General features: G+C 41.3%; 1 protein-coding gene across 3 annotated transcripts; it reads right to left on the bottom strand.

Moving 5' to 3' along the window:
* Positions 1-2,390: 2,390 nt before the first annotated feature.
* Positions 2,391-25,140, bottom strand: LOC551845 (potassium voltage-gated channel protein Shaw). 3 transcript variants are annotated; one of them, XM_624230.6, is made up of 7 exons: positions 24,809-25,140; positions 23,333-23,707; positions 19,758-20,162; positions 16,113-16,400; positions 5,669-5,878; positions 4,245-4,415; positions 2,400-2,618 (listed from the first exon to the last, which is right to left on the bottom strand). In XM_624230.6, the coding sequence occupies exons 2-7, from the start codon at positions 23,627-23,629 to the stop codon at positions 2,595-2,597; spliced, it is 1,395 nt and encodes a 464-aa protein (XP_624233.3). In that variant the 5' UTR covers positions 23,630-23,707; positions 24,809-25,140; the 3' UTR covers positions 2,400-2,594. The 3 variants fall into 3 exon arrangements, with proteins under 3 accessions (XP_006565075.1, XP_624233.3, XP_006565074.1); XM_006565012.3 differs by lacking the exon at positions 16,113-16,400 and having other exon boundaries at positions 2,391-2,618; XM_006565011.3 differs by lacking the exon at positions 5,669-5,878.

Raw genomic sequence — 25,140 nt, 5'->3', positions numbered from 1 at the left:
CGTTACTTTAATTTTAATGAATTTAAATGAAACGAATCTCGAGTGTATTTTGGATTTTTTTTTTTTTTTTTTGGATTTACAAGCACGTATTGAACTTGATCCCATCACTACCTACCTAGGTCGATGGCTCACGCTTGCGCCCTGAAACCGCACCCGCATCTGCCTTGCGAGACCCCTCTGATTCTACCCGAGTTCTTCTCTTTTCTCTCTTTTTCCTTTCTCTTCTTTCTTTGAATCGGTGATTAAAGTTCCACTCCACTTTCGTTCTTCGTCTTACGCCTTTTCTACATCTATTTTTTTCTTCTTTGATTCTTTCTTTTTTCTCTCTCTTTTTCTTTCTTTTCCTCTCTTTGTTTTCTTTTTACTTTCATTCTTCCGCAGTTTTTTTCGTTCTTTCTGTTTTCTCTTTGCGGCCAGGGGTTGGAGAACTCCGAGGGAGCACGGCAAGTGCTTCCCATTGGCGGAGAGGGCACATTGCACGCCGACAAATTTTCTGGGATCGTGGAATTTTTAGAGATTTGGAAATTATGATAATACTCTGTTATTGTTGGGTAGAATGGAAAGGAATGTAGAATTTTTTTTTTTGACATTTATGGCTCTTCTCTCTCTTTCTTTCCAATAGTAATCAAAATTATTTTCTGTAATTTGAATTTATAGCAACAAGAATTTTTATTATTTTCGTTGACTTTTTTAAATTAATATTATATAAACTTATAATTAGCAATATTGTATTAAATAAATTATTTTTTTTTCTATTTTTAATGATTTTTTAGACACTTTTGCATTTTTTAAAAACTTATAAAAAAGGATTATCTCATCAAAATTGTATTATCACATCAAAAAGAAATAAGTAAATTTAATTTTATTTAAAAAAAATAGATAAAAGAAAATAGAAAGGGAAAAAACCATATTCGAAAGATATACTTTTCCCCACTTTCTGCTAATTTTTCTCTTTCTGGAATAATCGAATTATAAAAAGTCATATCCTTTCCTGAATTCTTTGACTTCATCGTTTAAATATTCAAAACGAAGGAACAGTGACGCATTTGCGAAAACTCTGTAGCTGTATCTCTCCGGTTATAAATAAAGCATCGTGCAGACTCTCTGCAGACTAAACATACATACATGTGTGTACGTACGTACCGATTTGTAATTCTCGTCTCATCGAACGATTAAAATTAAAAGCCACATCTCTCTGTCCTTATATAATTAACCATTTTTTTTCTATCCCGAAAATTTGAGATTCTTTTATCTCTGGCCCCCCCTCTATTCTGACATTTCGATTTCCTACGTGCAATCTAATTTTACCTACACATTATAAATATTTTTAAACTTGTAAATTTAAACACTACGTAATAATGAAAATAAACCTTTCTCCATACCCAATATATATATAAATCCGTATAAATGAATATTTCATATCCGACATCGTGTTATTATTATTTCAAACAGTAACTTTTAAAAATACAATAGTTTACAATTTTTCGAAGAGGAAAGAAAATCTTCTATCAAAATATAATCGATAATAACACGAGTCAAGTTAGGTTAGATTGAATAAGATAACATTGCCTTCCATTCATTTTCGAGCACCCTCTACCTATAATCGACTCTACGATAAAATTCACTCACCGTAGAAACCATGTTCGCGCCTTTCACGAAATTATTCAAAGCTATCCATATATATATATATATATGTCTCGCATATACGAGCAAAATAACACCTAAAAAGATAATTCAGTTAAGAAGAAGAAGAAGAGGAAAACGAGGGAAATCTAATTATAATAATAAATGAAAATTCGTTGCAAATCAATGAAGCTTTTTTTCACAGGGAAGATGATTCCAAGAGGAAATGGAGAGCGTAAACAAGCATAAACAATGATCCTTATCCACACGTCGAATTGAACCTTGTTATATACTGGAATATTGCACGTTGGCCATTGTTCCACCTCCTCCTACTCTCACCTACTTTCATTTTTATTCAAACACGATTGATCACTCACCCATTCGGTAAATAGGTCGGTTATATAGAGAGAAAGATGTGTATATATATAAAGGAATGGGTATATCACGTCTTTCGACGACATCTGTTACTTTAACCGCGCGGTTCTAATTTTGATCAAGTCCTCCTCTGATGCGATCATTGATTCTGCCGGGATTAACGACGATCATTTCACCGATAATATTTTCATAGACGGTGTTTGCCCGACATCGACACGTTTCACGCGTGTCATTTACCATCTGTTCTCTCATCTAATCATCCCTCTCGATTGTTATTTCAACCGATAATCATTATTCGAATATGATTACTCGTTGAATTAAATTCGAGAGAAAAAAATGAAATTTAATTTATCGTGGAGGGGAATTGAATTTTACGAATGAAAACTTTGATAATTGATAATTGTATTGGATGAAAATTTTTTTTTTATTTTTTGATTTTTGTTACATCGATTCTCAGGGACGATGGGGAGTATACAGTGTCTTTACAGAGTTCCTCCTCTCCTCTTGGAGCACGTCATCCATGGCTTCGTCGACTGTTTTCCCATTTTTCACGGGATTGTTGCTAGCTAGGAGAAGAGAATCCACTCTGTCAGAATTTATGCTTCCTCCGACGGTGGACTCTGGTGATAAATTTATCGTGATATTAGACTGTATAAAAAGAAGTACGAAAAGAAGAAAAAAAGGAATGTAGAACAAGCTCAATTAGTATGCAACAATAGAGTTGTTATATCGAGCAATCCAATAAGCAAAAATTTTTTCATTTTATATATATATGTATATATAAATAAATAAACAATCTATGTATTTTTCGTTATATTTTATTATAAAATGATAGGAATAATAATTTTTTTAATGGACTTTTTCAGAAAAACCATGCATTGCATATTTTTATCAAGACAATTTTAATTAATATTTATCATTAACATCGTTGAGATTAATAATAAAAAAAAAAGATAATCATTGGTATATAACCAATTCAACAATTCTCAATTATAGATGGATATAATGGGCAAAACTTTTTAGATTAACTTCTTCTGTTTCATTGCAGAGAACAAGATTATCACTAAGGAAGATTAATCGAATGCTATAGATCATCTTTTTATGGATTATGATGACCGGTACTAAGATATTCTGGCATCTGGAAAATCATGAGCCAGCCAAAGTACTTGATTAATTAATCAAAAATCTTAAAAACTCGAAGAGAAATGTATCACCTTTAGAAATTTTAATTATCCAAATGATCTATCTATTAGATAGATTTTAACAGCTTAAAAATCGTTGCTGTGATCGAATCGATTTAAAAAGAAAAAAAAAAAAAATTTTGAATTTTGAAATCTGCCAAATCTTCAACCCATTTCTAATCTTTTTAAGCCTCGAATCGAATTGAAAAGTAAAAAGTAAAAAGTAAGTCTGAGTTATTAAAAATCCACACTCTGATATTTTATCTAAAAATGATCTGCCTATTAAATAGATTTTAACATTTTAAAAATCCTTTGATCGAATCGATTTAAAAAGAAAAAAGAAAAGATTTCGAATTTCGAAATCTGTCAAATCTTCAACACATTTCTAATCTTTTTAAGCCTCGAATCGAATTGAAAAGTAAAAAGTAAAAAGTAGTCTGAGTTATTAAAAATCCACACTTTGATATTTTATCTAAAAATAATCTGCCTATTAGATAGATTTTAACATCTTAGAAATCGTTGCTGTGATCGAATCCATTTAAAAAGAAAAAAAAATCTTCAATCCATTTCTAATCTTTTTAAGCCTTGAATTGAAAAAGTAAGTTATTTTGAGTTATTAAAAATCCACACTCTGATATTTTAAGTCCAAGTTAAAACGATGCAACACGTATTTTTATTTAACATTTTCACTTATGCTACTCTTACATTTTACATTTCGAGTTCTCTGCTTGCGAGAAACACGTTCATTTCTTAGCGAGTGTTACATCTGGCTAGATTCTGTGTAAATTGTAAAAAGGATATTTCGTTTTTCTCGCGAGAATAACAAACGTGTTAAAATCTTGTTAGACAGCTTTATTCATTAATTCCTAATTCTCTTATATCTCGAAATCCGTAGTTGTCAATGTTTCTTTTTTTGACAACTTTAAAATTTATCAATATGGAAATCAAAAAGGAGGAAATTCGATTAATTTTATCAATGCTGTAAACAATTTATTAATGAGCGTACGTGTTAAAGGGGATACATACAAGAATGTAAATTGAAAATTGCGTGAATTTTTAATTTACCTGTAAATTTAAAACGTTTTCCAATCCGATGGTTGGCGGCCTCGGCCTCAACGATCTGGAAGCGAGTTGAAATTGAATATCGTTGGCATCTCGATAACTCAAACATCTCGATCGTCTTGGCACCTCAGCCGGTAAAATTCTTCGTTTTTGTTTCGGCAATTTGCTGCGAGCCTGTGACAAATAATACGTACATTCATTCTTCTTTATTGCTTTAAAGTTTTTTTCCTATCACATTTCTCCTTCCGTCAATTCTATCACGCTTCTCTCTCTCTCTCTCTCTCTCTCTCTCTCTCGCGCGCGCGCGCGCGCGCGCATTCATCATTCCCTTATAAGTATCCGCAAATATCTCGCGGAGAAGATTCGCGAAACGAGCGGAAATAATAGGCATGCAAGCTGGAAACCTTTAATTTTCACCATGTTTCCCGAAAAACTTTGGCCAAGGCAAACTTTCGAGCTTCCTTAAACTCATAGCCCCGGCCTGATCTTCGCTCCAATGAAACGTTTAATAGAGAACTTCCCGTTGCCAAAATGCACGATTCGTATACCTATGTCTAATTCTTTAAAATACGTATAAAATTGTAGAATTAATACGGGTTAACAATACGAATTAATAGGAAAATAAATTTCTTTTCTTTCTTGCATAAACGCGAAGATTAACTTTTGTTCGATTCGATTAATATTATCGTGTATACACGAGCGAAAAGATCGAGATTATTATTCCGAACAACGTGTCGAGAAACGGCCACGTTATATGCGACTCTAACACCCGGTAACGAGGCAGAATATTTCGTTGTCGATTAATTGGATGGCGCCACCAGTCTGCTCTTTCCCCCACCACATTCGTTTCGAATATTCGTCGGGTATCCCCGTGCCGCTTGAACGGTGTCGCATGAAAAATTGACACCCGGGCCCGGGCTGGGAGAAACTTCTTTACTCCCGTGGAAAACTTTCAAATTGGCTGGTGAAAAGTGCAAAAGTTTACATGTTGCCCGGCTGAATGGATTTCCGCTTCCGTGTTCCCACGGTGAACGCGTTATTCACCGCGTATACTACGTACTCGCCTGGGCGGCTTAATCCGATGAGAGGAGAGGAAAAAAAAAATGAAAGAAAAGGAGAAGAGGAGGAATCTTTCCGCGCGTCCCCTTTCCGTTAACTTTCCACGTAGCTTCGAGGAAAAGAAAAAAACCTCGCGTCCAATGCCAGGTTTATTTAAATATCGTTTATTTATTTAACATTGGCGTTCCTCCTCGATCATCCATTGTATCTTGGCGTATCTTTGAAAGATCGTGATCCAATTTATTATAGTTATTTTGTTATTCAGCGATTATTTCAAGATTTAAGATGTTGGTTTGACAATTTGACGATGGGACATTTTTCTTTTGGAGGAGAAGAAAAGAAAAAAAAAAAAGAAACGAGGTGCAAACCTGTGTGTGGGAATAAAACATGGAGAAGTTGCTGACGATAACAGGAACCGGAAGAGCGATGGCTAAAACGCCTGCAATAGCGCACAATCCCCCTATGAACATTCCGGGAAAGGTTTTTGGTGTCATGTCGCCGTAACCAACTGTCGTCATGGTCACCAAAGCCCACCAGAGACCTCGTGGTATGCTGTCGAAGTCGTTATGCGGGTTCTCCTGCGAGCATAGGCGTATCACACGTCATTTTAAGATTTATGGATTCGAGTGGCAGTTTTATAGAATTTTATAATTGTAATATTGCAGAGATTTTATACGTACCCAATGGAGTATGTATTCATTTTTATGGAAAAAGGGAGAGAGTTTGTAATTCTCTTAAAAAAAAAAAAAAAAAAAAAATGGAAACTTCTTCTTTCGTTTTATTCGTTTTAATTCATTCCGGTGAAATATTATTTCGATATTATTTTTATCAAAAAAAAAAATAAATATACGCGTGATTTCGTTCTTTTTTTTATATATATATATCCATTAATCTTTTGTCGTATAAAATATTTTTATCCATTTTTATAGAAATTTCTTGCGCGGATAAATTTCAAACAATTCCTATAAATTTTTATTTTCAATACAACGAAAATTATTATATTTGTAATTTTCTTCCAATTCGATATTTTAACAATTTTAACAATTTACGACATTGGCAATATTCTCTTTCGATATATTAATTTTATAAAAATCAGTTATTTATATCGGAGAGGGAAGAGGAAAGGGATAGTTGTTTATTATCAATGAAAATAGCTGGTACGGCAATCTATTATTCAATGGAATTCCAATAATTCGACATACCAGGGAATATCAAATTATCAAATATATTAAAATATATTGGGCTGCACGCGATAAAAATGAAAAGAAATGATGTAAAAATCGATCGTCGAGCTTGCACGACAAATGTACAACAAAGCGAAAAAGGGAAACGTGTTTACAAGAAGGATAATACTTCTCGTATCTTTTCGTTCGATGAATAAAACACACGATAAACGTTTCCATTCAATTTTAAAATGATACGAAAATAACAGATTATCGTTGGATAACAGAACTTTATATGATATGATATTCAAACGATTTCATACTTGCGTGCAATTAATTTCACAGTTGACCAAATAATTGCGCACAAATATATTATCTTTTCACCTGCTTTATCCTCCGAACGAAACTGTTTCCAAAACGATTGTTCGCAAAATAATAATCACGATTATGCTTCGGCAAATCGTCATATGATCGGCATTCTATTCAATGATGTTTCGAATCCACATTTTTCACAGCTTCCAAGAATTCCAAGTGGAGGGAACATTTTCCAAAAAAACAAAAAGAAAAGAAAAAAGAGACTTTCAAAATCTTCCTCTCCAGGAGAGGACAAGACAACATTTCCTTCATACTCTGTGTACTTTCTCCATCCTTTACAACGAAAGTAAAGAAACAACAGTTTTTCCAATTACGACGAGTTCCATCGCAGATCCACAAATCTTGCACCTGACATTCCTCTCAAGTGTAAGCAGAGAGAGAGAGAGAGAGAGAGAGAGAGAGAGAGAGAGAGAGAGAGAGAGAGAGAGAGAGAGAGAGAGAGAGAGAGGCAGAGAGAGGCAGAGAGAGATAGAGAGAGGCAGGGAGAGGCAGGGAGAGGCAGGGAGAGGCAGGGAGAGACAGGGAGAGACAGGGAGAGACAGGAAGAGACAGGAAGAGATAGGGAGAGACAGGGAGAGACAGGAAGAGACAGGGAGAGACAGGAAGAGACAGGGAGAGACAGGAAGAGACAGAGAGAGACACGGAGAGACAGGGAGAGACAGGGAGAGACATGGAGAGGCAGAGAGAGGCACGGAGATGCAGGGAGAGGCAGAGAGAGGCACGGAGATGCAGGGAGAGGCAGAGAGAAGCATGAAGAGGCAGGGAGATGTAGGGAGAGACAGGGAGAGACAGGGAGAGACAGGGAGAGAAAGGGAGAGACAGGGAGAGACAGGGAGAGACGTGGAGAGGCAGAGAGAGGCACGGAGATGCAGGGAGAGGCAGCAGGGGCAGGAAGAGGCAGAGAGGGGCAGAGAGAGGCACGGAGAGACAGGGAGAGACAAGGAGAGATAGCATGAGACAGGGAGAGACAGGGAGACACAGGGAGAGATAGGGAGAGACAGGGAGAGACAGGTAGAGAAAGGGAGAGAAAGGGAGAGACAGGAAGAGACAGGTAGAGAAAGGGAGAGACAGGGAGAGACAGGGAGAGACAGGGAGAGACATGGAGAGGCAGGGAGACACAGGGAGAGATAGGGAGAGACAGGGAGAGACAGGGAGAGACAGGGAGAGACATGGAGAGGCAGGGCGAGGCAGGCAGTGGCAGGGAGGGACAGGGAGAGACAGGGAGAGATAGCATGAGACAGGGAGAAACAGGGAGACACAGGGAGAGATAGGGAGAGACAGGGAGAGACACGGAGAGAAAGGGAGAGACAGGGAGTGACATGGAGAAGCAGGGAGAGGCAGGGCGAGGCAGGGAGTGGCAGGGAGAGACATGGAGAGGCAGAGAGTGGCACGGAGATGCAGGGAGAGGCAGGGAGAGGCAGAGAGAGGCAGAGAGAGACAGAGAGAGACAGGGAGAGATAGCATGAGACAGGGAGAGACAGGGAGACACAAGGAGAGATAGGGAGAGACAGGGAGAGACAGTGAGAGAAAGGGAGAGAAAGGGAGAGACAGGGAGAGACAAGGAGAGACAGGGAGAGACATGGAGAGGCAGGGAGACACAGGGAGAGATAGGGAGAGACAGGGAGAGACAGTGAGAGAAAGGGAGAGAAAGGGAGAGACAGGGAGAGACAGGGAGAGACATGGAGAGGCAAGGCGAGGCAGGCAGTGGCAGGGAGGGACAGGGAGAGACAGGGAGAGATAGCATGAGACAGGGAGAAACAGGGAGACACAGGGAGAGATAGGGAGAGACAGGGAGAGACACGGAGAGAAAGGGAGAGACAGAGAGAGACAGGGAGAGACAGGGAGAGACATGGAGAGGCAGGGCGAGGCAGGCAGTGGCAGGGAGAGACAAGGAGAGATAGAATGAGACAGGGAGAGACAGGGAGACACAGGGAAATGTAGGGAGAGACAGGGAGAGACAGGGAGAGACAGGGAGAGACAGGGAGAGACATGGAGAGGCAGGGCGAGGCAGGCAGTGGCAGGGAGAGATAGGGAGAGATAGGGAGAGATAGTATGAGACAGGGAGAGACAGGGAGACTTAGAGAGAAATAGGGAGAGACAGGGAGAGACAGGGAGAGACAGGGAGAGAAAGGGAGAGACAGAGAGAGACAGGGTGAGACAGGGAGAGACATGGAGAGGCAGGGCGAGGCAGGCAGTGGCAGGGAGAGACAGGGAGAGACAGGGAGAGACAGGGAGACACAGGGAGAGATAGGGAGAGACAGGGAGAGACACGGAGAGAAAGGGAGAGAAAGGAAGAGACAGGGAGAGACAGGGAGAAGCAGGGAGAGAGAGGGAGAAGCAGGGAGAGATAGGGAGAGACAGGGAGAGACATGGAGAGAAAGGGAGAGAAAGGGAGAGACAGGGAGAGACAGGGAGAGACATGGAGAGGCAGGGCGAGGCAGGCAGTGGCAGGGAGAGACAAGGAGAGATAGAATGAGACAGGGAGAGACGGGGAGACACAGGGAAATGTAGGGAGAGACAGGGAGAGACAGGGAGAGACAGGGAGAGACAGGGAGAGATAGGGAGAGACAGGGAGAGACAGGGAGAGACAGGGAGAGACAGGGAGAGACATGGAGAGGCAGGGCGAGGCAGGCAGTGGCAGGGAGAGACAGGGAGAGACAGGGGGAGATAGCATGAGACAGGGAGAGACAGGGAGACACAGGGAGAGATAGGGAGAGACAGGGAGAGACACGGAGAGAAAGGGAGAGAAAGGGAGAGACAGGGAGTGACATGGAGAAGCAGGGAGAGGCAGGGCGAGGCAGGGAGTGGCAGGGAGAGACAGGAAGAGATAGGGAGAGACATGGAGACGCAGAGAGAGGCACGGAGATGCAGGGTGTGGCAGGGAGAAGCATGGAGAGACAGGGAGAGACAAGGAGAGAAAGGGAGAGACAGGGAGTGACATGGAGAAGCAGGGAGAGGCAGGGCGAGGCAGGGAGTGGCAGGGAGAGACAGGAAGAGATAGGGAGAGACATGGAGACGCAGAGAGAGGCACGGAGATGCAGGGTGTGGCAGGGAGAAGCATGGAGAGACAGGGAGAGACAGGGAGAGACAGGGAGAGACAGGGAGAGACAGCGAGAGATAGAATGAGACAGGGAGAGACAGGGAGAGACATGGAGAGGCAGGGAGAGGCAGGGCGAGGCAGGGAGAGACAGGGAGAGATAGAATGAGACAGGCAGAGACAGGGAGACACAGGGAGATGTAGGGAGAGACAGGGAGAGACAGGGAGAGACAGGGAGAGACGTGGAGAGGCAGAGAGAGGCACGGAGATGCAGGGAGAGGCAGCAGGGGCAGGAAGAGGCAGACAGGGGCAGAGAGGGGCAGAGAGAGGCAGGGAGAGACAGGGAGAGACAGGGAGAGACAGGAAGAGACAGGAAGAGATAGGGAGAGACAGGGAGAGACAGGAAGAGACAGGGAGAGACAGGAAGAGACAGGGAGAGACAGGAAGAGACAGAGAGAGACAGGGAGAGACAGGGAGAGACAGGGAGAGACATGGCGAGGCAGAGAGAGGCACGGAGATGCAGGGAGAGGCAGAGTGAGGCACGGAGATGCAGGGAGAGGCAGGGAGAAGCATGAAGAGGCAGGGGGAGACAGGGAAAGATATGGAGAGAAAGGGAGAGACGTGGAGAGGCAGAGAGAGGGCACGGAGATACAGGGAGAGACAGCAGGGGCAGGGAGAGGCAGAGAGGGGCAGAGAGAGGCAGGGAGCGACAGGGAGAAGCAGGGAGAGGCAGGGAGAGAGAGGGAGGGGGCAGGGAGAAGCAGGGAGAGGCAGGGAGAGACAGGGAGAGACAAGGAGAGAAAGGGAGAGACAGGGAGTGACATGGAGAAGCAGGGAGAGGCAGGGCGAGGCAGGGAGTGGCAGGGAGAGACATGGAGAGGCAGAGAGTGGCACGGAGATGCAGGGAGAGGCAGGGAGAGGCAGAGAGAGGCAGAGAGAGACAGAGAGAGACAGGGAGAGATAGCATGAGACAGGGAGAGACAGGGAGACACAGGGGGAGATAGGGAGAGACAGGGAGAGACACGGAGAGAAAGGGAGAGAAAGGAAGAGACAGGGAGAGACAGGGAGAAGCAGGGAGAGAGAGGGAGAAGCAGGGAGAGATAGGGAGAGACAGGGAGAGACATGGAGAGAAAGGGAGAGAAAGGGAGAGACAGGGAGAGACAGGGAGAGACAGGGAGAGACATGGAGAGGCAGGGCGAGGCAGGCAGTGGCAGGGAGAGACAAGGAGAGATAGAATGAGACAGGGAGAGACGGGGAGACACAGGGAAATGTAGGGAGAGACAGGGAGAGACAGGGAGAGACAGGGAGAGACAGGGAGAGACAGGGAGAGACAGGGAGAGACAGGGAGAGACATGGAGAGGCAGGGCGAGGCAGGCAGTGGCAGGGAGAGACAGGGAGAGACAGGGAGAGATAGCATGAGACAGGGAGAGACAGGGAGACACAGGGAGAGATAGGGAGAGACAGGGAGAGACACGGAGAGAAAGGGAGAGAAAGGGAGAGACAGGGAGTGACATGGAGAAGCAGGGAGAGGCAGGGCGAGGCAGGGAGTGGCAGGGAGAGACAGGAAGAGATAGGGAGAGACATGGAGACGCAGAGAGAGGCACGGAGATGCAGGGTGTGGCAGGGAGAAGCATGGAGAGACAGGGAGAGACAAGGAGAGAAAGGGAGAGACAGGGAGTGACATGGAGAAGCAGGGAGAGACAGGGAGAGACATGGAGAGGCAGGGCGAGGCAGGCAGTGGCAGGGAGAGACAGGGAGAGACAGGGAGAGATAGCATGAGACAGGGAGAGACAGGGAGACACAGGGAGAGATAGGGAGAGACAGGGAGAGACACGGAGAGAAAGGGAGAGAAAGGGAGAGACAGGGAGAGACAGGGAGAAGCAGGGAGAGAGAGGGAGAAGCAGGGAGAGACAGGGAGAGACAGGGAGAGACATGGAGAGAAAGGGAGAGAAAGGGAGAGACAGGGAGAGACAGGGAGAGACATGGAGAGGCAGGGCGAGGCAGGCAGTGGCAGGGAGGGACAGGGAGAGACAGGGAGAGATAGCATGAGACAGGGAGAAATAGGGAGACACAGGGAGAGATAGGGAGAGACAGGGAGAGACACGGAGAGAAAGGGAGAGACAGAGAGAGACAGGGAGAGACAGGGAGAGACATGGAGAGGCAGGGCAAGGCAGGCAGTGGCAGGGAGAGACAAGGAGAGATAGAATGAGACAGGGAGAGACAGGGAGACACAGGGAAATGTAGGGAGAGACAGGGAGAGACAGGGAGAGACAGGGAGAGACAGGGAGAGACATGGAGAGGCAGGGCGAGGCAGGCAGTGGCAGGGAGAGACAGGGAGAGATAGGGAGAGATAGTATGAGACAGGGAGAGACAGGGAGACTTAGAGAGAAATAGGGAGAGACAGGGAGAGACAGGGAGAGACAGGGAGAGACATGGAGAGGCAGGGCGAGGCAGGCAGTGGCAGGGAGAGACAGGGAGAGACAGGGAGACATAGCATGAGACAGGGAGAGACAGGGAGACACAGGGAGAGATAGGGAGAGACAGGGAGAGACACGGAGAGAAAGGGAGAGACAGGGAGAAGCAGGGAGAGAGAGGGAGAAGCAGGGAGAGACAGGGAGAGACAGGGAGAGACATGGAGAGAAAGGGACAGAAAGGGAGAGACAGGGAGAGACAGGGAGAGACAGGGAGAGACATGGAGAGGCAGGGCGAGGCAGGCAGTAGCAGGGAGAGACAGGGAGAGATAGGGAGAGATAGTATGAGACAGGGAGAGACAGGGAGACTTAGGGAGAAATAGGGAGAGACAGGGAGAGACAGGGAGAGACAGGGAGAGACATGGAGAGGCAGGGCGAGGCAGGCAGTGGCAGGCAGAGACAGGGAGAGACAGGGAGAGATAGCATGAGACAGGGAGAGACAGGGAGACACAGGGAGAGATAGGGAGAGACAGGGAGAGACACGGAGAGAAAGGGAGAGAAAGGGAGAGACAGGGAGAGACAGGGAGAAGCAGGGAGAGAGAGGGAGAAGCAGGGAGAGACAGGGAGAGACAGGGAGAGACATGGAGAGAAAGGGAGAGAAAGGGAGAGACAGGGAGAGACAGGGAGAGACAGGGAGAGACATGGAGAGGCAGGGCGAGGCAGGCAGTGGCAGGGAGAGACAAGGAGAGATAGAATGAGACAGGGAGAGACGGGGAGACACAGAGAAATGTAGGGAGAGACAGGGAGAGACAGGGAGAGACAGGGAGAGATAGGGAGAGACAGGGAGAGACAGGGAGAGACAGGGAGAGACAGGGAGAGACATGGAGTGGCAGGGCGAGGCAGGCAGTGGCAGGGAGAGACAGGGAGAGACAGGGAGAGATAGCATGAGTCAGGGAGAGACAGGGAGACACAGGGAGAGATAGGGAGAGACACGGAGAGAAAGGGAGAGAAAGGGAGAGACAGGGAGAGACAGGGAGTGACAGGGAGAGACAGGGAGAGACACGGAGAGAAAGGGAGAGAAAGGAAGAGACAGGGAGAGAGAGGGAGAGACAGGGAGAGACAGGGAGAGATAGGGAGAGACAGGGAGAGACAGGGAGAGACAGGGAGACACAGGGAGAGATAGGGAGAGACAGGGATGACACGGAGAGAAAGGGAGAGAAAGGGAGAGACAGGGAGAGACAGGGAGAGACAGGGAGAGACAGGGAGAGACATGGAGAGGCAGAGAGATAGGGTGAGATAGAATGAGACAGGGAGAGACAGGGAGACACAGGGAGATGTAGGGAGAGACAGGGAGAGACAGTTTGAGACAGGGAGAGACAGGGAGAGAAAGGGAGAGACAGGGAGAGACAGGGAGAGACAGGGAGAGACAGGGAGAGACATGGAGAGGCAGAGAGAGGCACGGAGATGCAGGGAGAGGCAGGGAGAGGCAGGGAGAGGCAGAGAGAAGCATGGAGAGGCAGGGAGAGACAGGGAGAGACAAGGAAAGAAAGGGAGAGACAGGGAGTGACATGGTGAAGCAGGGAGACGCAGGGCGAGGCAGGGAGTGGCAGGGAGAGACAGGGAGAGACAGGGAGAGATAGAATGAGACAGGGTGATACAGGGAGACACAGGGAGATGTAGGGAGAGACAGGGAGAGACAGGGAGAGACATGGAGAGGCAGAAAGAGGCACAGAGAGGCAGAGAGAGGCAGAGAGAGGCAGAGAGAGGCAGAGAAAGGCACAGAGAGGCAGAGAGAGGCAGAGAGAGGCAGAGAGAGGCAGAGAGAGGCAGGGAGAGACAGGGAGAGACATGTAGAGGCAGGGAGAGTCAGGGCGAGGCAGGGAGAGGCAGGGAGAGGCAGGCAGAGACAGGGAGAGACAAGGAGAGAAAGGGAGAGAAAGGGAGAGACAGGGAGAGACAGGGAGAGACAGGGAGAGACATGGAGAGGCAGGGCGAGACAGGCAGTGGCAGGGAGAGACAGGGAGAGACTTGGAGAGATAGCATGAGACAGGGAGAGACAGGGAGACACAGGGAGAGATAGGGAGAGACAGGGAGAGACACGGAGAGAAAGGGAGAGAAAGGGAGAGACAGGGAGATATAGGGAGAGACAGGGAGAGACATGGAGAGGCAGAGAGAGACAGGGTGAGATAGAATGAGACAGGGAGAGACAGGGAGACACAGGGAGATGTAGGGAGAGACAGGGAGAGACAGTTTGAGACAGGGAGAGACAGGGAGAGAAAGGGAGTGACAGGGAGAGACAGGGAGAGACAGGGAGAGACAGGGAGAGACATGGAGAGGCAGAGAGAGGCACGGAGATGCAGGGAGAGGCAGGGAGAGGCAGGGAGAGGCAAGGAGAGGCAGAGAGAGGCAGGGAGAGGCAGAGAGGGGCAGAGAGAGGCAGGGAGAGACAGGGAGAGTAAGGGAGAGGCAGAGAGAGGCACAGAGAGGCAGAGAGAGGCAGAGAGAGGCAGGGCGAGGCAGGGAGTGGCAGGGAGAGACAGTTTGAGACAGGGAGAGACAGGGAGAGAAAGGGAGTGACAGGGAGAGACAGGGAGAGACAGGGAGAGACAGGGAGAGACAGGGAGAGACAGGGAGAGACAGGGAGTGACAGGGAGAGAAAGGGAGAGAAAGGGAGAGACAGGGAGAGACAGGGAGAGATAGGGAGAGACAGGGAGAGACACGGAGAGAAAGGTAGAGAAAGGGAGAGACAGGGAGAGACAGGAAGAGACAGGGAGAGACATGGAGAGGCAGAAAGAGGCACAGAGAGGCAGAGAGAGGCAGAGAGAGGCAGAGAGAGGCAGAGAAAGGCACAGAGAGGCAGAGAGAGGCAGAGAGAGGCAGAGAGAGGCAGAGAGAGGCAGGGAGAGACAGGGAGAGACATGTAGAGGCAGGGAGAGTCAGGGCGAGGCAGGGAGAGGCAGGGAGAGGCAGGCAGAGACAGGGAGAGACAAGGAGAGAAAGGGAGAGTCAGGGAGAGACATGTAGAGGCAGGGAGAGGCAGGGAGAGACAGGGAGAGACAGGGAGAGATAGCATGAGACAGGGAGAGACAGGGAGACACAGGGAGAGATAGGGAGAGACAGGGAGAGACAGGTAGAGAAAGGGAGAGAAAGGGTGTGACAGGAAGAGACATGGAGAGGCAGGGAGAGGCAGGGCGAGGCAGGGAGAGACAGGGAGAGATAGAATGAGACATGGAGAGGCAGGGAGAGGCAGGGCGAGGCAGGGAGAGACAGGGAGAGATAGAATGAGACAGGGAGAGACAGGGAGAGACAGGGAGAGACAGGGAGAGACATGGAGAGGCAGAGAGAGACAGGGAGAGAAAGGGAGAGACAGGGAGAGACAGGGAGAGACGTGGAGAGGCAGAGAGAGGCACGGAGATGCAGGGAGAGGCAGCAGGGGCAGGAAGAGGCAGAGAGGGGCAGAGAGAGGCAGGGAGAGACAGTGAGAGACAGGGAGAGATAGCATGAGACAGGGAGAGACAGGGAGACACAGGGAGAGACAGGGAGAGACAGGGAGAGACATGGAGAGGCAGAGAGTGGCACGGAGATGCAGGGAGAGGCAGGGAGAGGCAGAGAGAGGCAGGGAGAGACAGAGAGAGATAGGGAGAGACAGACGGACAGACGGACGGACGGACGGACGGACGGACAGACAGACAGACAGACAGACAGACAAATGCAGAAACAAGGACAGAAACAGAGTCAGAAAGGGAGAGAAATAGACAGACAGACAGAGAGAGAGAAAGAGAGAGAGATAGAGAGTGAGAGAGAGGGAGAGGTGTAAAGAACTTACTTGAAGGCGCTCAGCATAGAAGATGAGGCTTGCAAACAAGACTATCCCAAGGACGAGAAAGAAAACCAGCAAGGCGAGCTCCTTGGCCGAAGCTTTGAAGGTGTGGATCAGAATTCTGAGACCTGGTGAGTGTCTGGTCAGCTTGAAGAGGCGGAGGACCCGGGCTATCGACAGTATCTCGAGATACAGGCTGGATTTCGTGAGGAACTCGGTGTAAAAGCTGAGCGTTGCGGCCAAGTCTATCGCGTTCAATGGCGACATAGCGAATCTCTTCAGGCTTGGGTTTACCTGCAACCCGTGTATAGAGGATTATGAGAATTGATAAATTGGTTTCGATTGAAACTTAGTTCGAGCAAAGGATTTTCATCCTTCTTATTCTATTTTATATTTGGATAGAATTAGGAAGAATTCATTCAGAAGAATGCATCGATTCTTTCGGAACTTTTGGTGGAAACGAAAGAAATCATCGAGTTCCAAACATCTTCCACGTCCGCCATGAACTTGCATTAAAATTAAAAATTAAAGCATTAAAAATTAAAAAATCCGTCTATTCTTCGTTGGAAGGTAGGAAAGTATTTCGAAATTATTGGGTCGAAATTATTTTATCGAGGCGGTTGTTTTAAAATCGAAACGAGAAATAAGGGAAAAAGGTTTAACACGCGACTCTTGAAAGATCACTCGTAATGTAATTTATGTTTCGCGTGACACGTTTGGTATTTCGCGTATTGATTTTGTTCCGAAAACGAACGTGGAAAAATTCCAACGACAAAGATTGGCGAAAGATTTTTCACTTGTATGTGAAATCCTGTAATAAATCACACGTAGATAGATCGCGGTGATCGATTGGCCTATTATCGAATCCCTATTTGCCACACGGTGGAACTCGAATTGCTATGAATTAAAGAGGAAAAATTTTCGAGGGAAATTCCTCCTTATGTCTTATTATGCTCAGGTATTAACGAGATGAAATGTTCTACGATATTTTCGAACGATGATGATCGTTCAATCCTGCTATTATAATTTGCGCGAATCGCCTTTATGAAAATTAATGGCTCTTAAATTTCCAATTTTTCAATCAATTTAAGAATCTAATAATTTCAAGCTAACGAAGGATTATATGTAAAATTGGGTGGAGATTAAAAATTAAGATTGAAAATTTTTCATACCCGATGTATCGTTTTAATGTATTTTCTGATGTTGTTTTCGCGAATTTTTTTTTTTTTTTTTTTTAAGGCAACAAATATGTTCGAACATTGAACAGAGTGATGTTGAGAGGACAATGTCGTTTTTGAGAGAAAAATTTATATATTTAAAAGCAATTCGACGTGGTTTTGGAACTTGAGACGATATTCTTGCTAGTCTTCTCATGCTAGTCTCAATCAGCATCATCCTATCTGAAAAGAATTATTACAAATATTAGATTCCTGAAATAGTGGACTCTGTGGGTGGTGTAGCTCCTCAGTCTCGTTCTAGGGATTTTTCTTAGATTAGGATGTCGCTCAATTAGGAAGTTGGTCCACAGTGTTATACATCATTGTATATCTCATCAAAGATTCGCGATCTTGCAATATGAATATATAAAGAGGGCTTTAGAGAATTTTGGAGAATTTTTTGAACTTTAGAAACTTTTTCGAATTTTTTGAACCTTTGAAACTTTCAGAACTTTTTGAATTCCTGAACTGTTAGAACTTTTAGAATCTTTAGAATTTGCTGAACTGTCAGAATCTTTTCAACTTTTTGAACCTTTGGAACTTTCAGAATATTTCGAATCTTTGGAATTTTCAGAACTTTTCGAATCTTTTCAATCTTTGGAACTTTCTGAACTTCTAAACTGTCGGAACCTTTCCAATCTTTTGAATCTTTAGAATTCTCAGAATATTTCAAACCTTTTGAATCTTTGGAAATTTCAGAACTTGGAACTTTTCGAACCTTTCGAATCTTTGAAACTTTCAGAACATTTTAAATCTTTTGAACTTTTTGAACTTTCTGAATTTCTGAACTGTGAAAATTTTTCAAATCTTTTTAATCTTCAGAACTTTCGGAACTTCTCGAATCTTTTGAATCTTTTGAATTTCCTGAACTTCTGTCAGAATCTTTCCAATCTTTTGAATCTTTAAAATTTTCAGAATATTTCAATTTTTTAATCTTTGGAACTTTCTGAATTGCTGAACTGTCAGAACCTTTTCAATTTTTTGAACTTTTGGAACTTTCAGAATATTTCGAATCTTTTGAATTTTTGGAAATTTTCAAAACATTTCAAATCTTTTGAATTTTTCGAATTTTTTGAACTTCTGAACTGTGAGAATTTTTTAAATCTTTTTAACCTTCAAAACTTTCAGAACTTTTCGAATCTTTTAAACCTTTCGAATTTCCTGAACTTCTGAACTGTCAGATTTTCTTTTCCAACTTCCTTTCCAATCTTTGAAACTTTCAGAACTTTTTGAACTCCTGAACTATTAGAACCTTTCCAATTTTTTGAACTTTTGGAACTTTCTGAATTCTTGAACTATCAGAACTAATTTTTTCGAACCTTTGGAACTTTCAGAATATTTTGAACCTTTCGAATTTTTTGAACTCCTGAACTATTAGAACTTTTCCAATCTTTTGAACTTTTGGAACTTTCTGAACTCTTGAACTATCAGAACCAATTTTTTCGAACCTTTGGAACTTTCAGAATATTTCGAACCTTTCGAATCTTTGGAACTTTCGGAACTTTTCGAATCTTTTCAATCTTTGGAACTTTTTAAACTCCTAAACTGTTATCTTTCCAATTTTTTGAATCTTTAGAACTCTCAGAATATTTCCAATCTTTTGAATCTTTGAAACTTTCAGAACTTTTCGAATCTTTTAAACCTTCAGAAATTTAGGAACCTTTTTAATCTTTAGAACTTTTTGAATTTAGAAATCTTCCTTGTAACCTGTAACCTCGAACTTTAGAATATCGTGAGTTTAGAGATAAACGTAAATCTTTATTTGCATATGAACTTTACTTTTAATCGTCTTACAAATCTTATGTCTTAGAACTCGTAATAATAGCAAACTTTGTAATAAATTGATTTTATTACATACCATAGCTCCAAGAACAAGACAAAGTACTAACAAAATACATACCAAATATACTTTTTCCAACCACTATAAATATTCCCTTTCCTCGATACATGTTCGTTATTCAGTTTCAAACCGTTTTATCAAGAAACAATCCATCAAACCGTCCACTAATTTATCTCTATTTAGCGACCTAATCCTAAAATTAACTTGTTATATAACCGAAACGGTATAAATTTGTTCACTGTCATAACTGTGCGCAAAAACTGTCCTTTGTCCCAACCCAGTAGCATTGCTGTTGGCGAACCACTTTTGCCCCCGTCACTCGCGTGCGCTTGAAAAGGACCGTAATTACACCGTAACCTTGCTTCGTCATGTCGCTCCTCCTTTAAAGACGCATAAAATGACAAAAAAAAAAAAAAAAGAAAGAAACTCGCACAAAATCCACGTTCCATCCTCTCGACCCACCAAAAGTTCCTTCATCAATTGGATAACGAACGAGTCGTGAATCAATCGAATTATTATCATCTCGAAAAATTATTTCCAAAAATATTTACATTTGAAATACAATTTAAAATTTATTAAACCAGAGCAACGTACCAGGCATCGAAGGGTGATCTCGAGGGTGAACCACGCGTTGCACGCGTGCTCTACGTAAAAGAGAAGGGGGTGAGAATGAAGATCGTCGTCCCTCGATCGCTTCGTATGACTCTTGAGGCAGAAGCACAGCACCGAGAGGCAGATGAAAAGTATCGAGACGCATGCTATGCACTTCGCGGCAAAGGACGAGTAAGGCTCGTCGAATAGTGCCCACACCCCCGCCCGTAACCTCTGCCATCTCGTCAACCTTGTTCCCTTCCCCCCGTTCTCCTCGTCGAAACCGAAAAGCCGCGCGATCTGCTCCTCGCTCAGCCTCTCACCCTCCACGTCCAATTTGTCGAGGATCGCCAAGGTCGCCTCGGTGTCTCTGTGCCTGCTGTACGTGCTCCAACAGCATGGCTCCACCTGTAACCCGGAATTACGAAATTACTTTCGCATATATATATATAGATGAATATGGATGATATTGTGAGCATCATCAAATATAATTGTGAATCATCTGTGTCAGAAGAGAGAGGTTAGGTAAAATGCAAGTTAATTTTAATTTTCAACAAATTCAACAAGTTCAACAAGAAGAGAGGAAGTAAATTAAAAATTTCTCTTTCTCTTTCCTCTCTTTTGTTTATTTATATTATATTAAAAAATATATATATTAATACATAATAATAATAACAAAATTTTAATGTGTATATATATATATATATATATATATATATATATATATTAAAATATTGTTTAGGTATCAGCAATTTTCAATTTTTGTTTTTTCTTTTTTCTTTTTTTTAGTTACTATAGAATTATTATTATATAGAAATTAATAGAGAAACTACTCAAGCATTGCAGTATATATATAATAATACATAATATATAATACATAATAATAATATTTTAATATATATATATATTATCAGCAATTTTCAATATTTCTTTTTTCTTTTTTTGATTACTATAAAATTATTATTATATAGAAATTAATAGATAAACTACTCAAATTGCAGTATATATATATATATAGATGTACATGAATGATATTATGAGCAACATCGAATATAATTGTGAATCAATGTGCCAGAAGAGAGAGGTTAGGTAAAATGCAGGTTAATTTTAATTTTCAATAAATTCATTTCCAAGGAAAGAGAAGAGAATAAGTAAATTAAAAATTTCTTTTTCTCTTTCCCCTCTTTTGTTTATTTCGCAAAATATTGTTTAGGTATCAGCAATTTTCAATTTTTCTTTTTTCTTTTTTTTTTTTTTTTTGGTTATTATAGAATTATTATCGTTTATTAACGTTGTCTTAATTGGAACGAATAGATATTCTCTTGGGAGTTGGGGAAGGGAAAAATGGGGATTTGGATGAAGACGGGAAGGTTAATTGATATTGATTGCGTCATTAATTAAGCAACGAAATGCAAACGGATAAGTGAAAAACGCAGTTCTCATATTTTCTTTGCTTCACATTTATTATTTGCACGAATCTCTCCTTCCTTCTTTCTTTCTTTCTTTTCAAATGAAAGTTCGAAAACGTTTGATTGATTAATTATATGATTTATATGAAAAAAAAAAACGGAATAAAATTATTTCTTTTTCAATTGAAAAATTATCGATTTTTCGAGTACTGTTGGAGAGTGCCTATTCGAGAAGAGACGAAATTCCGTGAAATATTTGGAAAAAGAGGATGCAATTATACATAAAAAAAATAAATCATTCTCTCGAGTAAATTTCGTGAACAATGAACCTTTAAGAAAAACAAAAGAAACTTTTGTTTATTGCAATAAGTTAAAAATTATTTTTTTTTATCCAATTTTGGAAATATATTAAGGAAGATTAGCAAAAATTTATTAAAATTATAATCATCTGTACACAGCATAATAAAATTGTTAATGAAATTTTTGATGATGAAGATACAGAAATCGGATATACGAGATAACTTGATTTATCGGAATAATATTTTGAAATAATTCCAATAAAAACTCGATATTTTCCAAGAATGTTCCCGAGATACGTAAATAACGTGGCGTTGGAGAAATATTTAATAGAATATAATCAGAACGTTGATAAAGTTTCGCGTGTACTAAACTAAAGATAAACGGAGGATAACTCATCATCGTTCTACAAAAGCCATCGATTTAATTTAATTAATGCGTTATTCGCGACATAAATGAATATTAAACGGAATAAATTTATTTTCATATCTAATTACAATTTATGGAAATTATTCAACTTTGGACAATATTTTGTCATTTATGTTCTCATAAAATTATATCCCTTTTGTAATGAGAACGTTGGATCGATGTTTGCACGCACGCAGGATGATCTTAACGGTAAAACTGTATCGAACGAAACAAGGAAAAATAAAAATTTAATTTTAAAAAATTAAAAAATATTCGATTGAAATTAAGAATTAACCGTAATTATCCTTTAAATAATCGACTCTTTACGTTTATTATAAGATATTTATCGGAGGGAAAAATTGAAATCCAAATTGAAAAAAAAAGGAATTTTGGTATTATATGCGTAGATAGGTAAAAATTTCAATCAACAAATTTATTAATTGAAAATTGAATTAATCGATCGTTCATCAAACTCGAAAAGCAGTATTATTTCATAACCGATATATTCGGTATAACATTGATTACCTGTCCATTTCCTGGATACACAGCCACGAATACAAATGTATGCTTTGCCACCACGGAAAATGTCTCGTTCAAAATGCAGAAACCATGGAACCGCCATCGAGCTAACAGATCGGAAATGTTTGCCCTACGACAGCTCGTATTACACAAACACCTATTCTTGTCTTTGATTTTGCATTCAGATTCACTATATATTTAAGCTGCTGCCAATTGTCCAATAAATACCAAATCTCTTTCATCGATCAAATCGTCTGATGCGCGATAATAATTTTCTTCTTCTTTTTCTTTTATTTTTTTGAAAACATATTATATATTTCAATGCACGAAAGAATTTCTATATAAAAATAGACACGCAGAGTGGGACTGATTTTGCACGTGAAGAATATAAAATCGAAAAGGAAGAACAACAACCGCTCTTGTCGTATTTCTTAACCTCATTTTATTTTTATCTTACTTCATCTAACGCAAACTTTCACAAATTTATCGATCGTTTCTTATATTTATCTCAAAATCGTAAAGATATTTTATAAATTAATATCATAAATAAAAATAATCAAATTCAAAATTTCGACTTTCTCGAAATATACATATAAATATATGTATATTTTCGACTTTTAAGTAGTAAAGTAGTTACTCACGAGTCAAGTAATTGAGAATTTCGAATAAAGTTATTTTAAGTAATTACTTAAAATGAATAATATTTATTCGTATTCCATTATATTATATTAGATCCGTTTTTTCGACCGTTTATTATTTATTTCCAATTATTATTTTGCCCATCACTATACTACTATATTAAAAGATTTTTTTGTGTATTGATTCGTTCATATTTTCTCTTCTTTTTTTTTCTCACCTCTTTGATACAAAGTGTATCGTCTACGTAACTACAGATTTCCACAAAGCAGAGTCGTTTCACGGTTGAGATAAAAGGTAATTGCAAACCTGATTAGAGTCCAGACCCCAGAAGTCGAGTTCCTCCTCGAAAAGTGGCCCGCAGACATCTGTTGGGTAATGAAGTTTTCCCGTACGATAGTAATTCAATACTTGAGCGAAGACGCCAGGATGCCGGTCGTAAAAGTACTCGTTCAAAACAGGATCGTAATTGACCAGTGCCTCGGTTAAACGCGACAGCCTGGTCGCTGGTATTTTCTTCAACGTGGATTTGTAAGTTTCGTGGCGTACACCGCCAACGTTCAGGATCACATGGTCGTTCCATCTACCGTCATCCAGTTTCCTCATTCCTTCCCGATTCTCGTGGATCGCATGGTACGAGAAAATGCTCGAATGATAATTCCCACCTCGCTTCGATGGTAACAGCTGTACGTAAAATAATAAGTTTAATGATAAATGATACGTGCAAACTATTTTCTCGATAATTTTTAACTTTTAACTTTTTTTCATAAGTAATATTTAAATAATATTTATGAAACGGCCAACGATTGTGTATAAAAGTTTTGAAAAATGTTTCTTCGAAACTTGATCAATTTAAAATCTTTTTAAATAAATTATTGTAATTCGCGTAAAAAAAGATTGAGGTTAGTATTACAAAGTTCTTGGAAAAATCGATTGAAGAAATTGATTAAAAATAAGAATTATTTTACGAGGAAATGTGTCAATTGTGCAAAATTTAAACGAAGATACAGTTATATTTTTTTAATAGATATAATTTGTATTTCCCTTGAAAAAAATCTTTATTTCGAAAAATAATATTTTTTAAAGAAATAAATTCTTTAAAAAATTCTTTATTGATTATTAATTACTCCATTAATTAAATCGATTCGATATAAGATTGATATAAGATCAAAATCGTTTCTTTTTTTTCGCAAAATTTTTCCAAAAATTTAATCTACTTTCCATGTAACAAAACATATATATATACACGAACGCAACACAAAGAATGTAAGATATTTATATTTCCGAAGGTATTTTTATTTTTGGAACTTCTTGCTATTTGTTCAAATATTTTATGGAAATATTATAAGTTTCAAGATTAATTTTAAAAAATAATCATTTCATTTTTACTTTAATATTATACGAAATAATAATATTTAAAATTCAAATTTTGCAAATAATTCATACGTACATTATACAGAAAAAGATATAGATAAGTTTAAAACAATATTACTCTAATATTATCATATTTTAACAAAATCCTTGTTACACAAACACATTTTATCAATAAAAATCACATTTTCATCATCAGACACTAATGTAGAATGTAGAATTATATTTCCACAAAATTTAATCAATAAGATATAAAATAATAAATGGTTACATGTAATTTATTTATTGTATGCATATATTATTTAATTTCTCGATCACATTTTTATTTTAGTAAGCGTAAGTAAGCGTAAAATTTTATAATACACTCGAGAAATAATTTAATCGAAATTAGAAAAATATATAATCACTTCGCACCTCGACACGATACCGATGGATACAGAATATTGACGATTCTCTGCGGTCGAAGAATTCGGGCTTCACGGAGAGGAATAACCGAACAGCATGAGTTCTATAAATTCGACTCTGTTTATTTATGTGGCCAACCGCGAACGTTCGTGTCCGCACCGACGAAATCGATCCATTCGGGATACGAGATGGAAAATATTTGATTTCCCATCAAAGAGTCGTTCATCCTTCATTCATATGAAGATTAAATGTTAATGTGCACATTTCATGGTATAGTAAAATATCGTTTTAACTACAATCATAGAAGAAATATAGAATATACTTAAAATTCAATGCATTTT

Source organism: Apis mellifera, linkage group LG13, assembly GCF_003254395.2.
Source record: "Apis mellifera strain DH4 linkage group LG13, Amel_HAv3.1, whole genome shotgun sequence".
In the NCBI taxonomy this organism is placed as follows: domain Eukaryota; kingdom Metazoa; phylum Arthropoda; class Insecta; order Hymenoptera; family Apidae; genus Apis; species Apis mellifera.
This window is presented reverse-complemented; position numbering and strand designations above follow the sequence as displayed.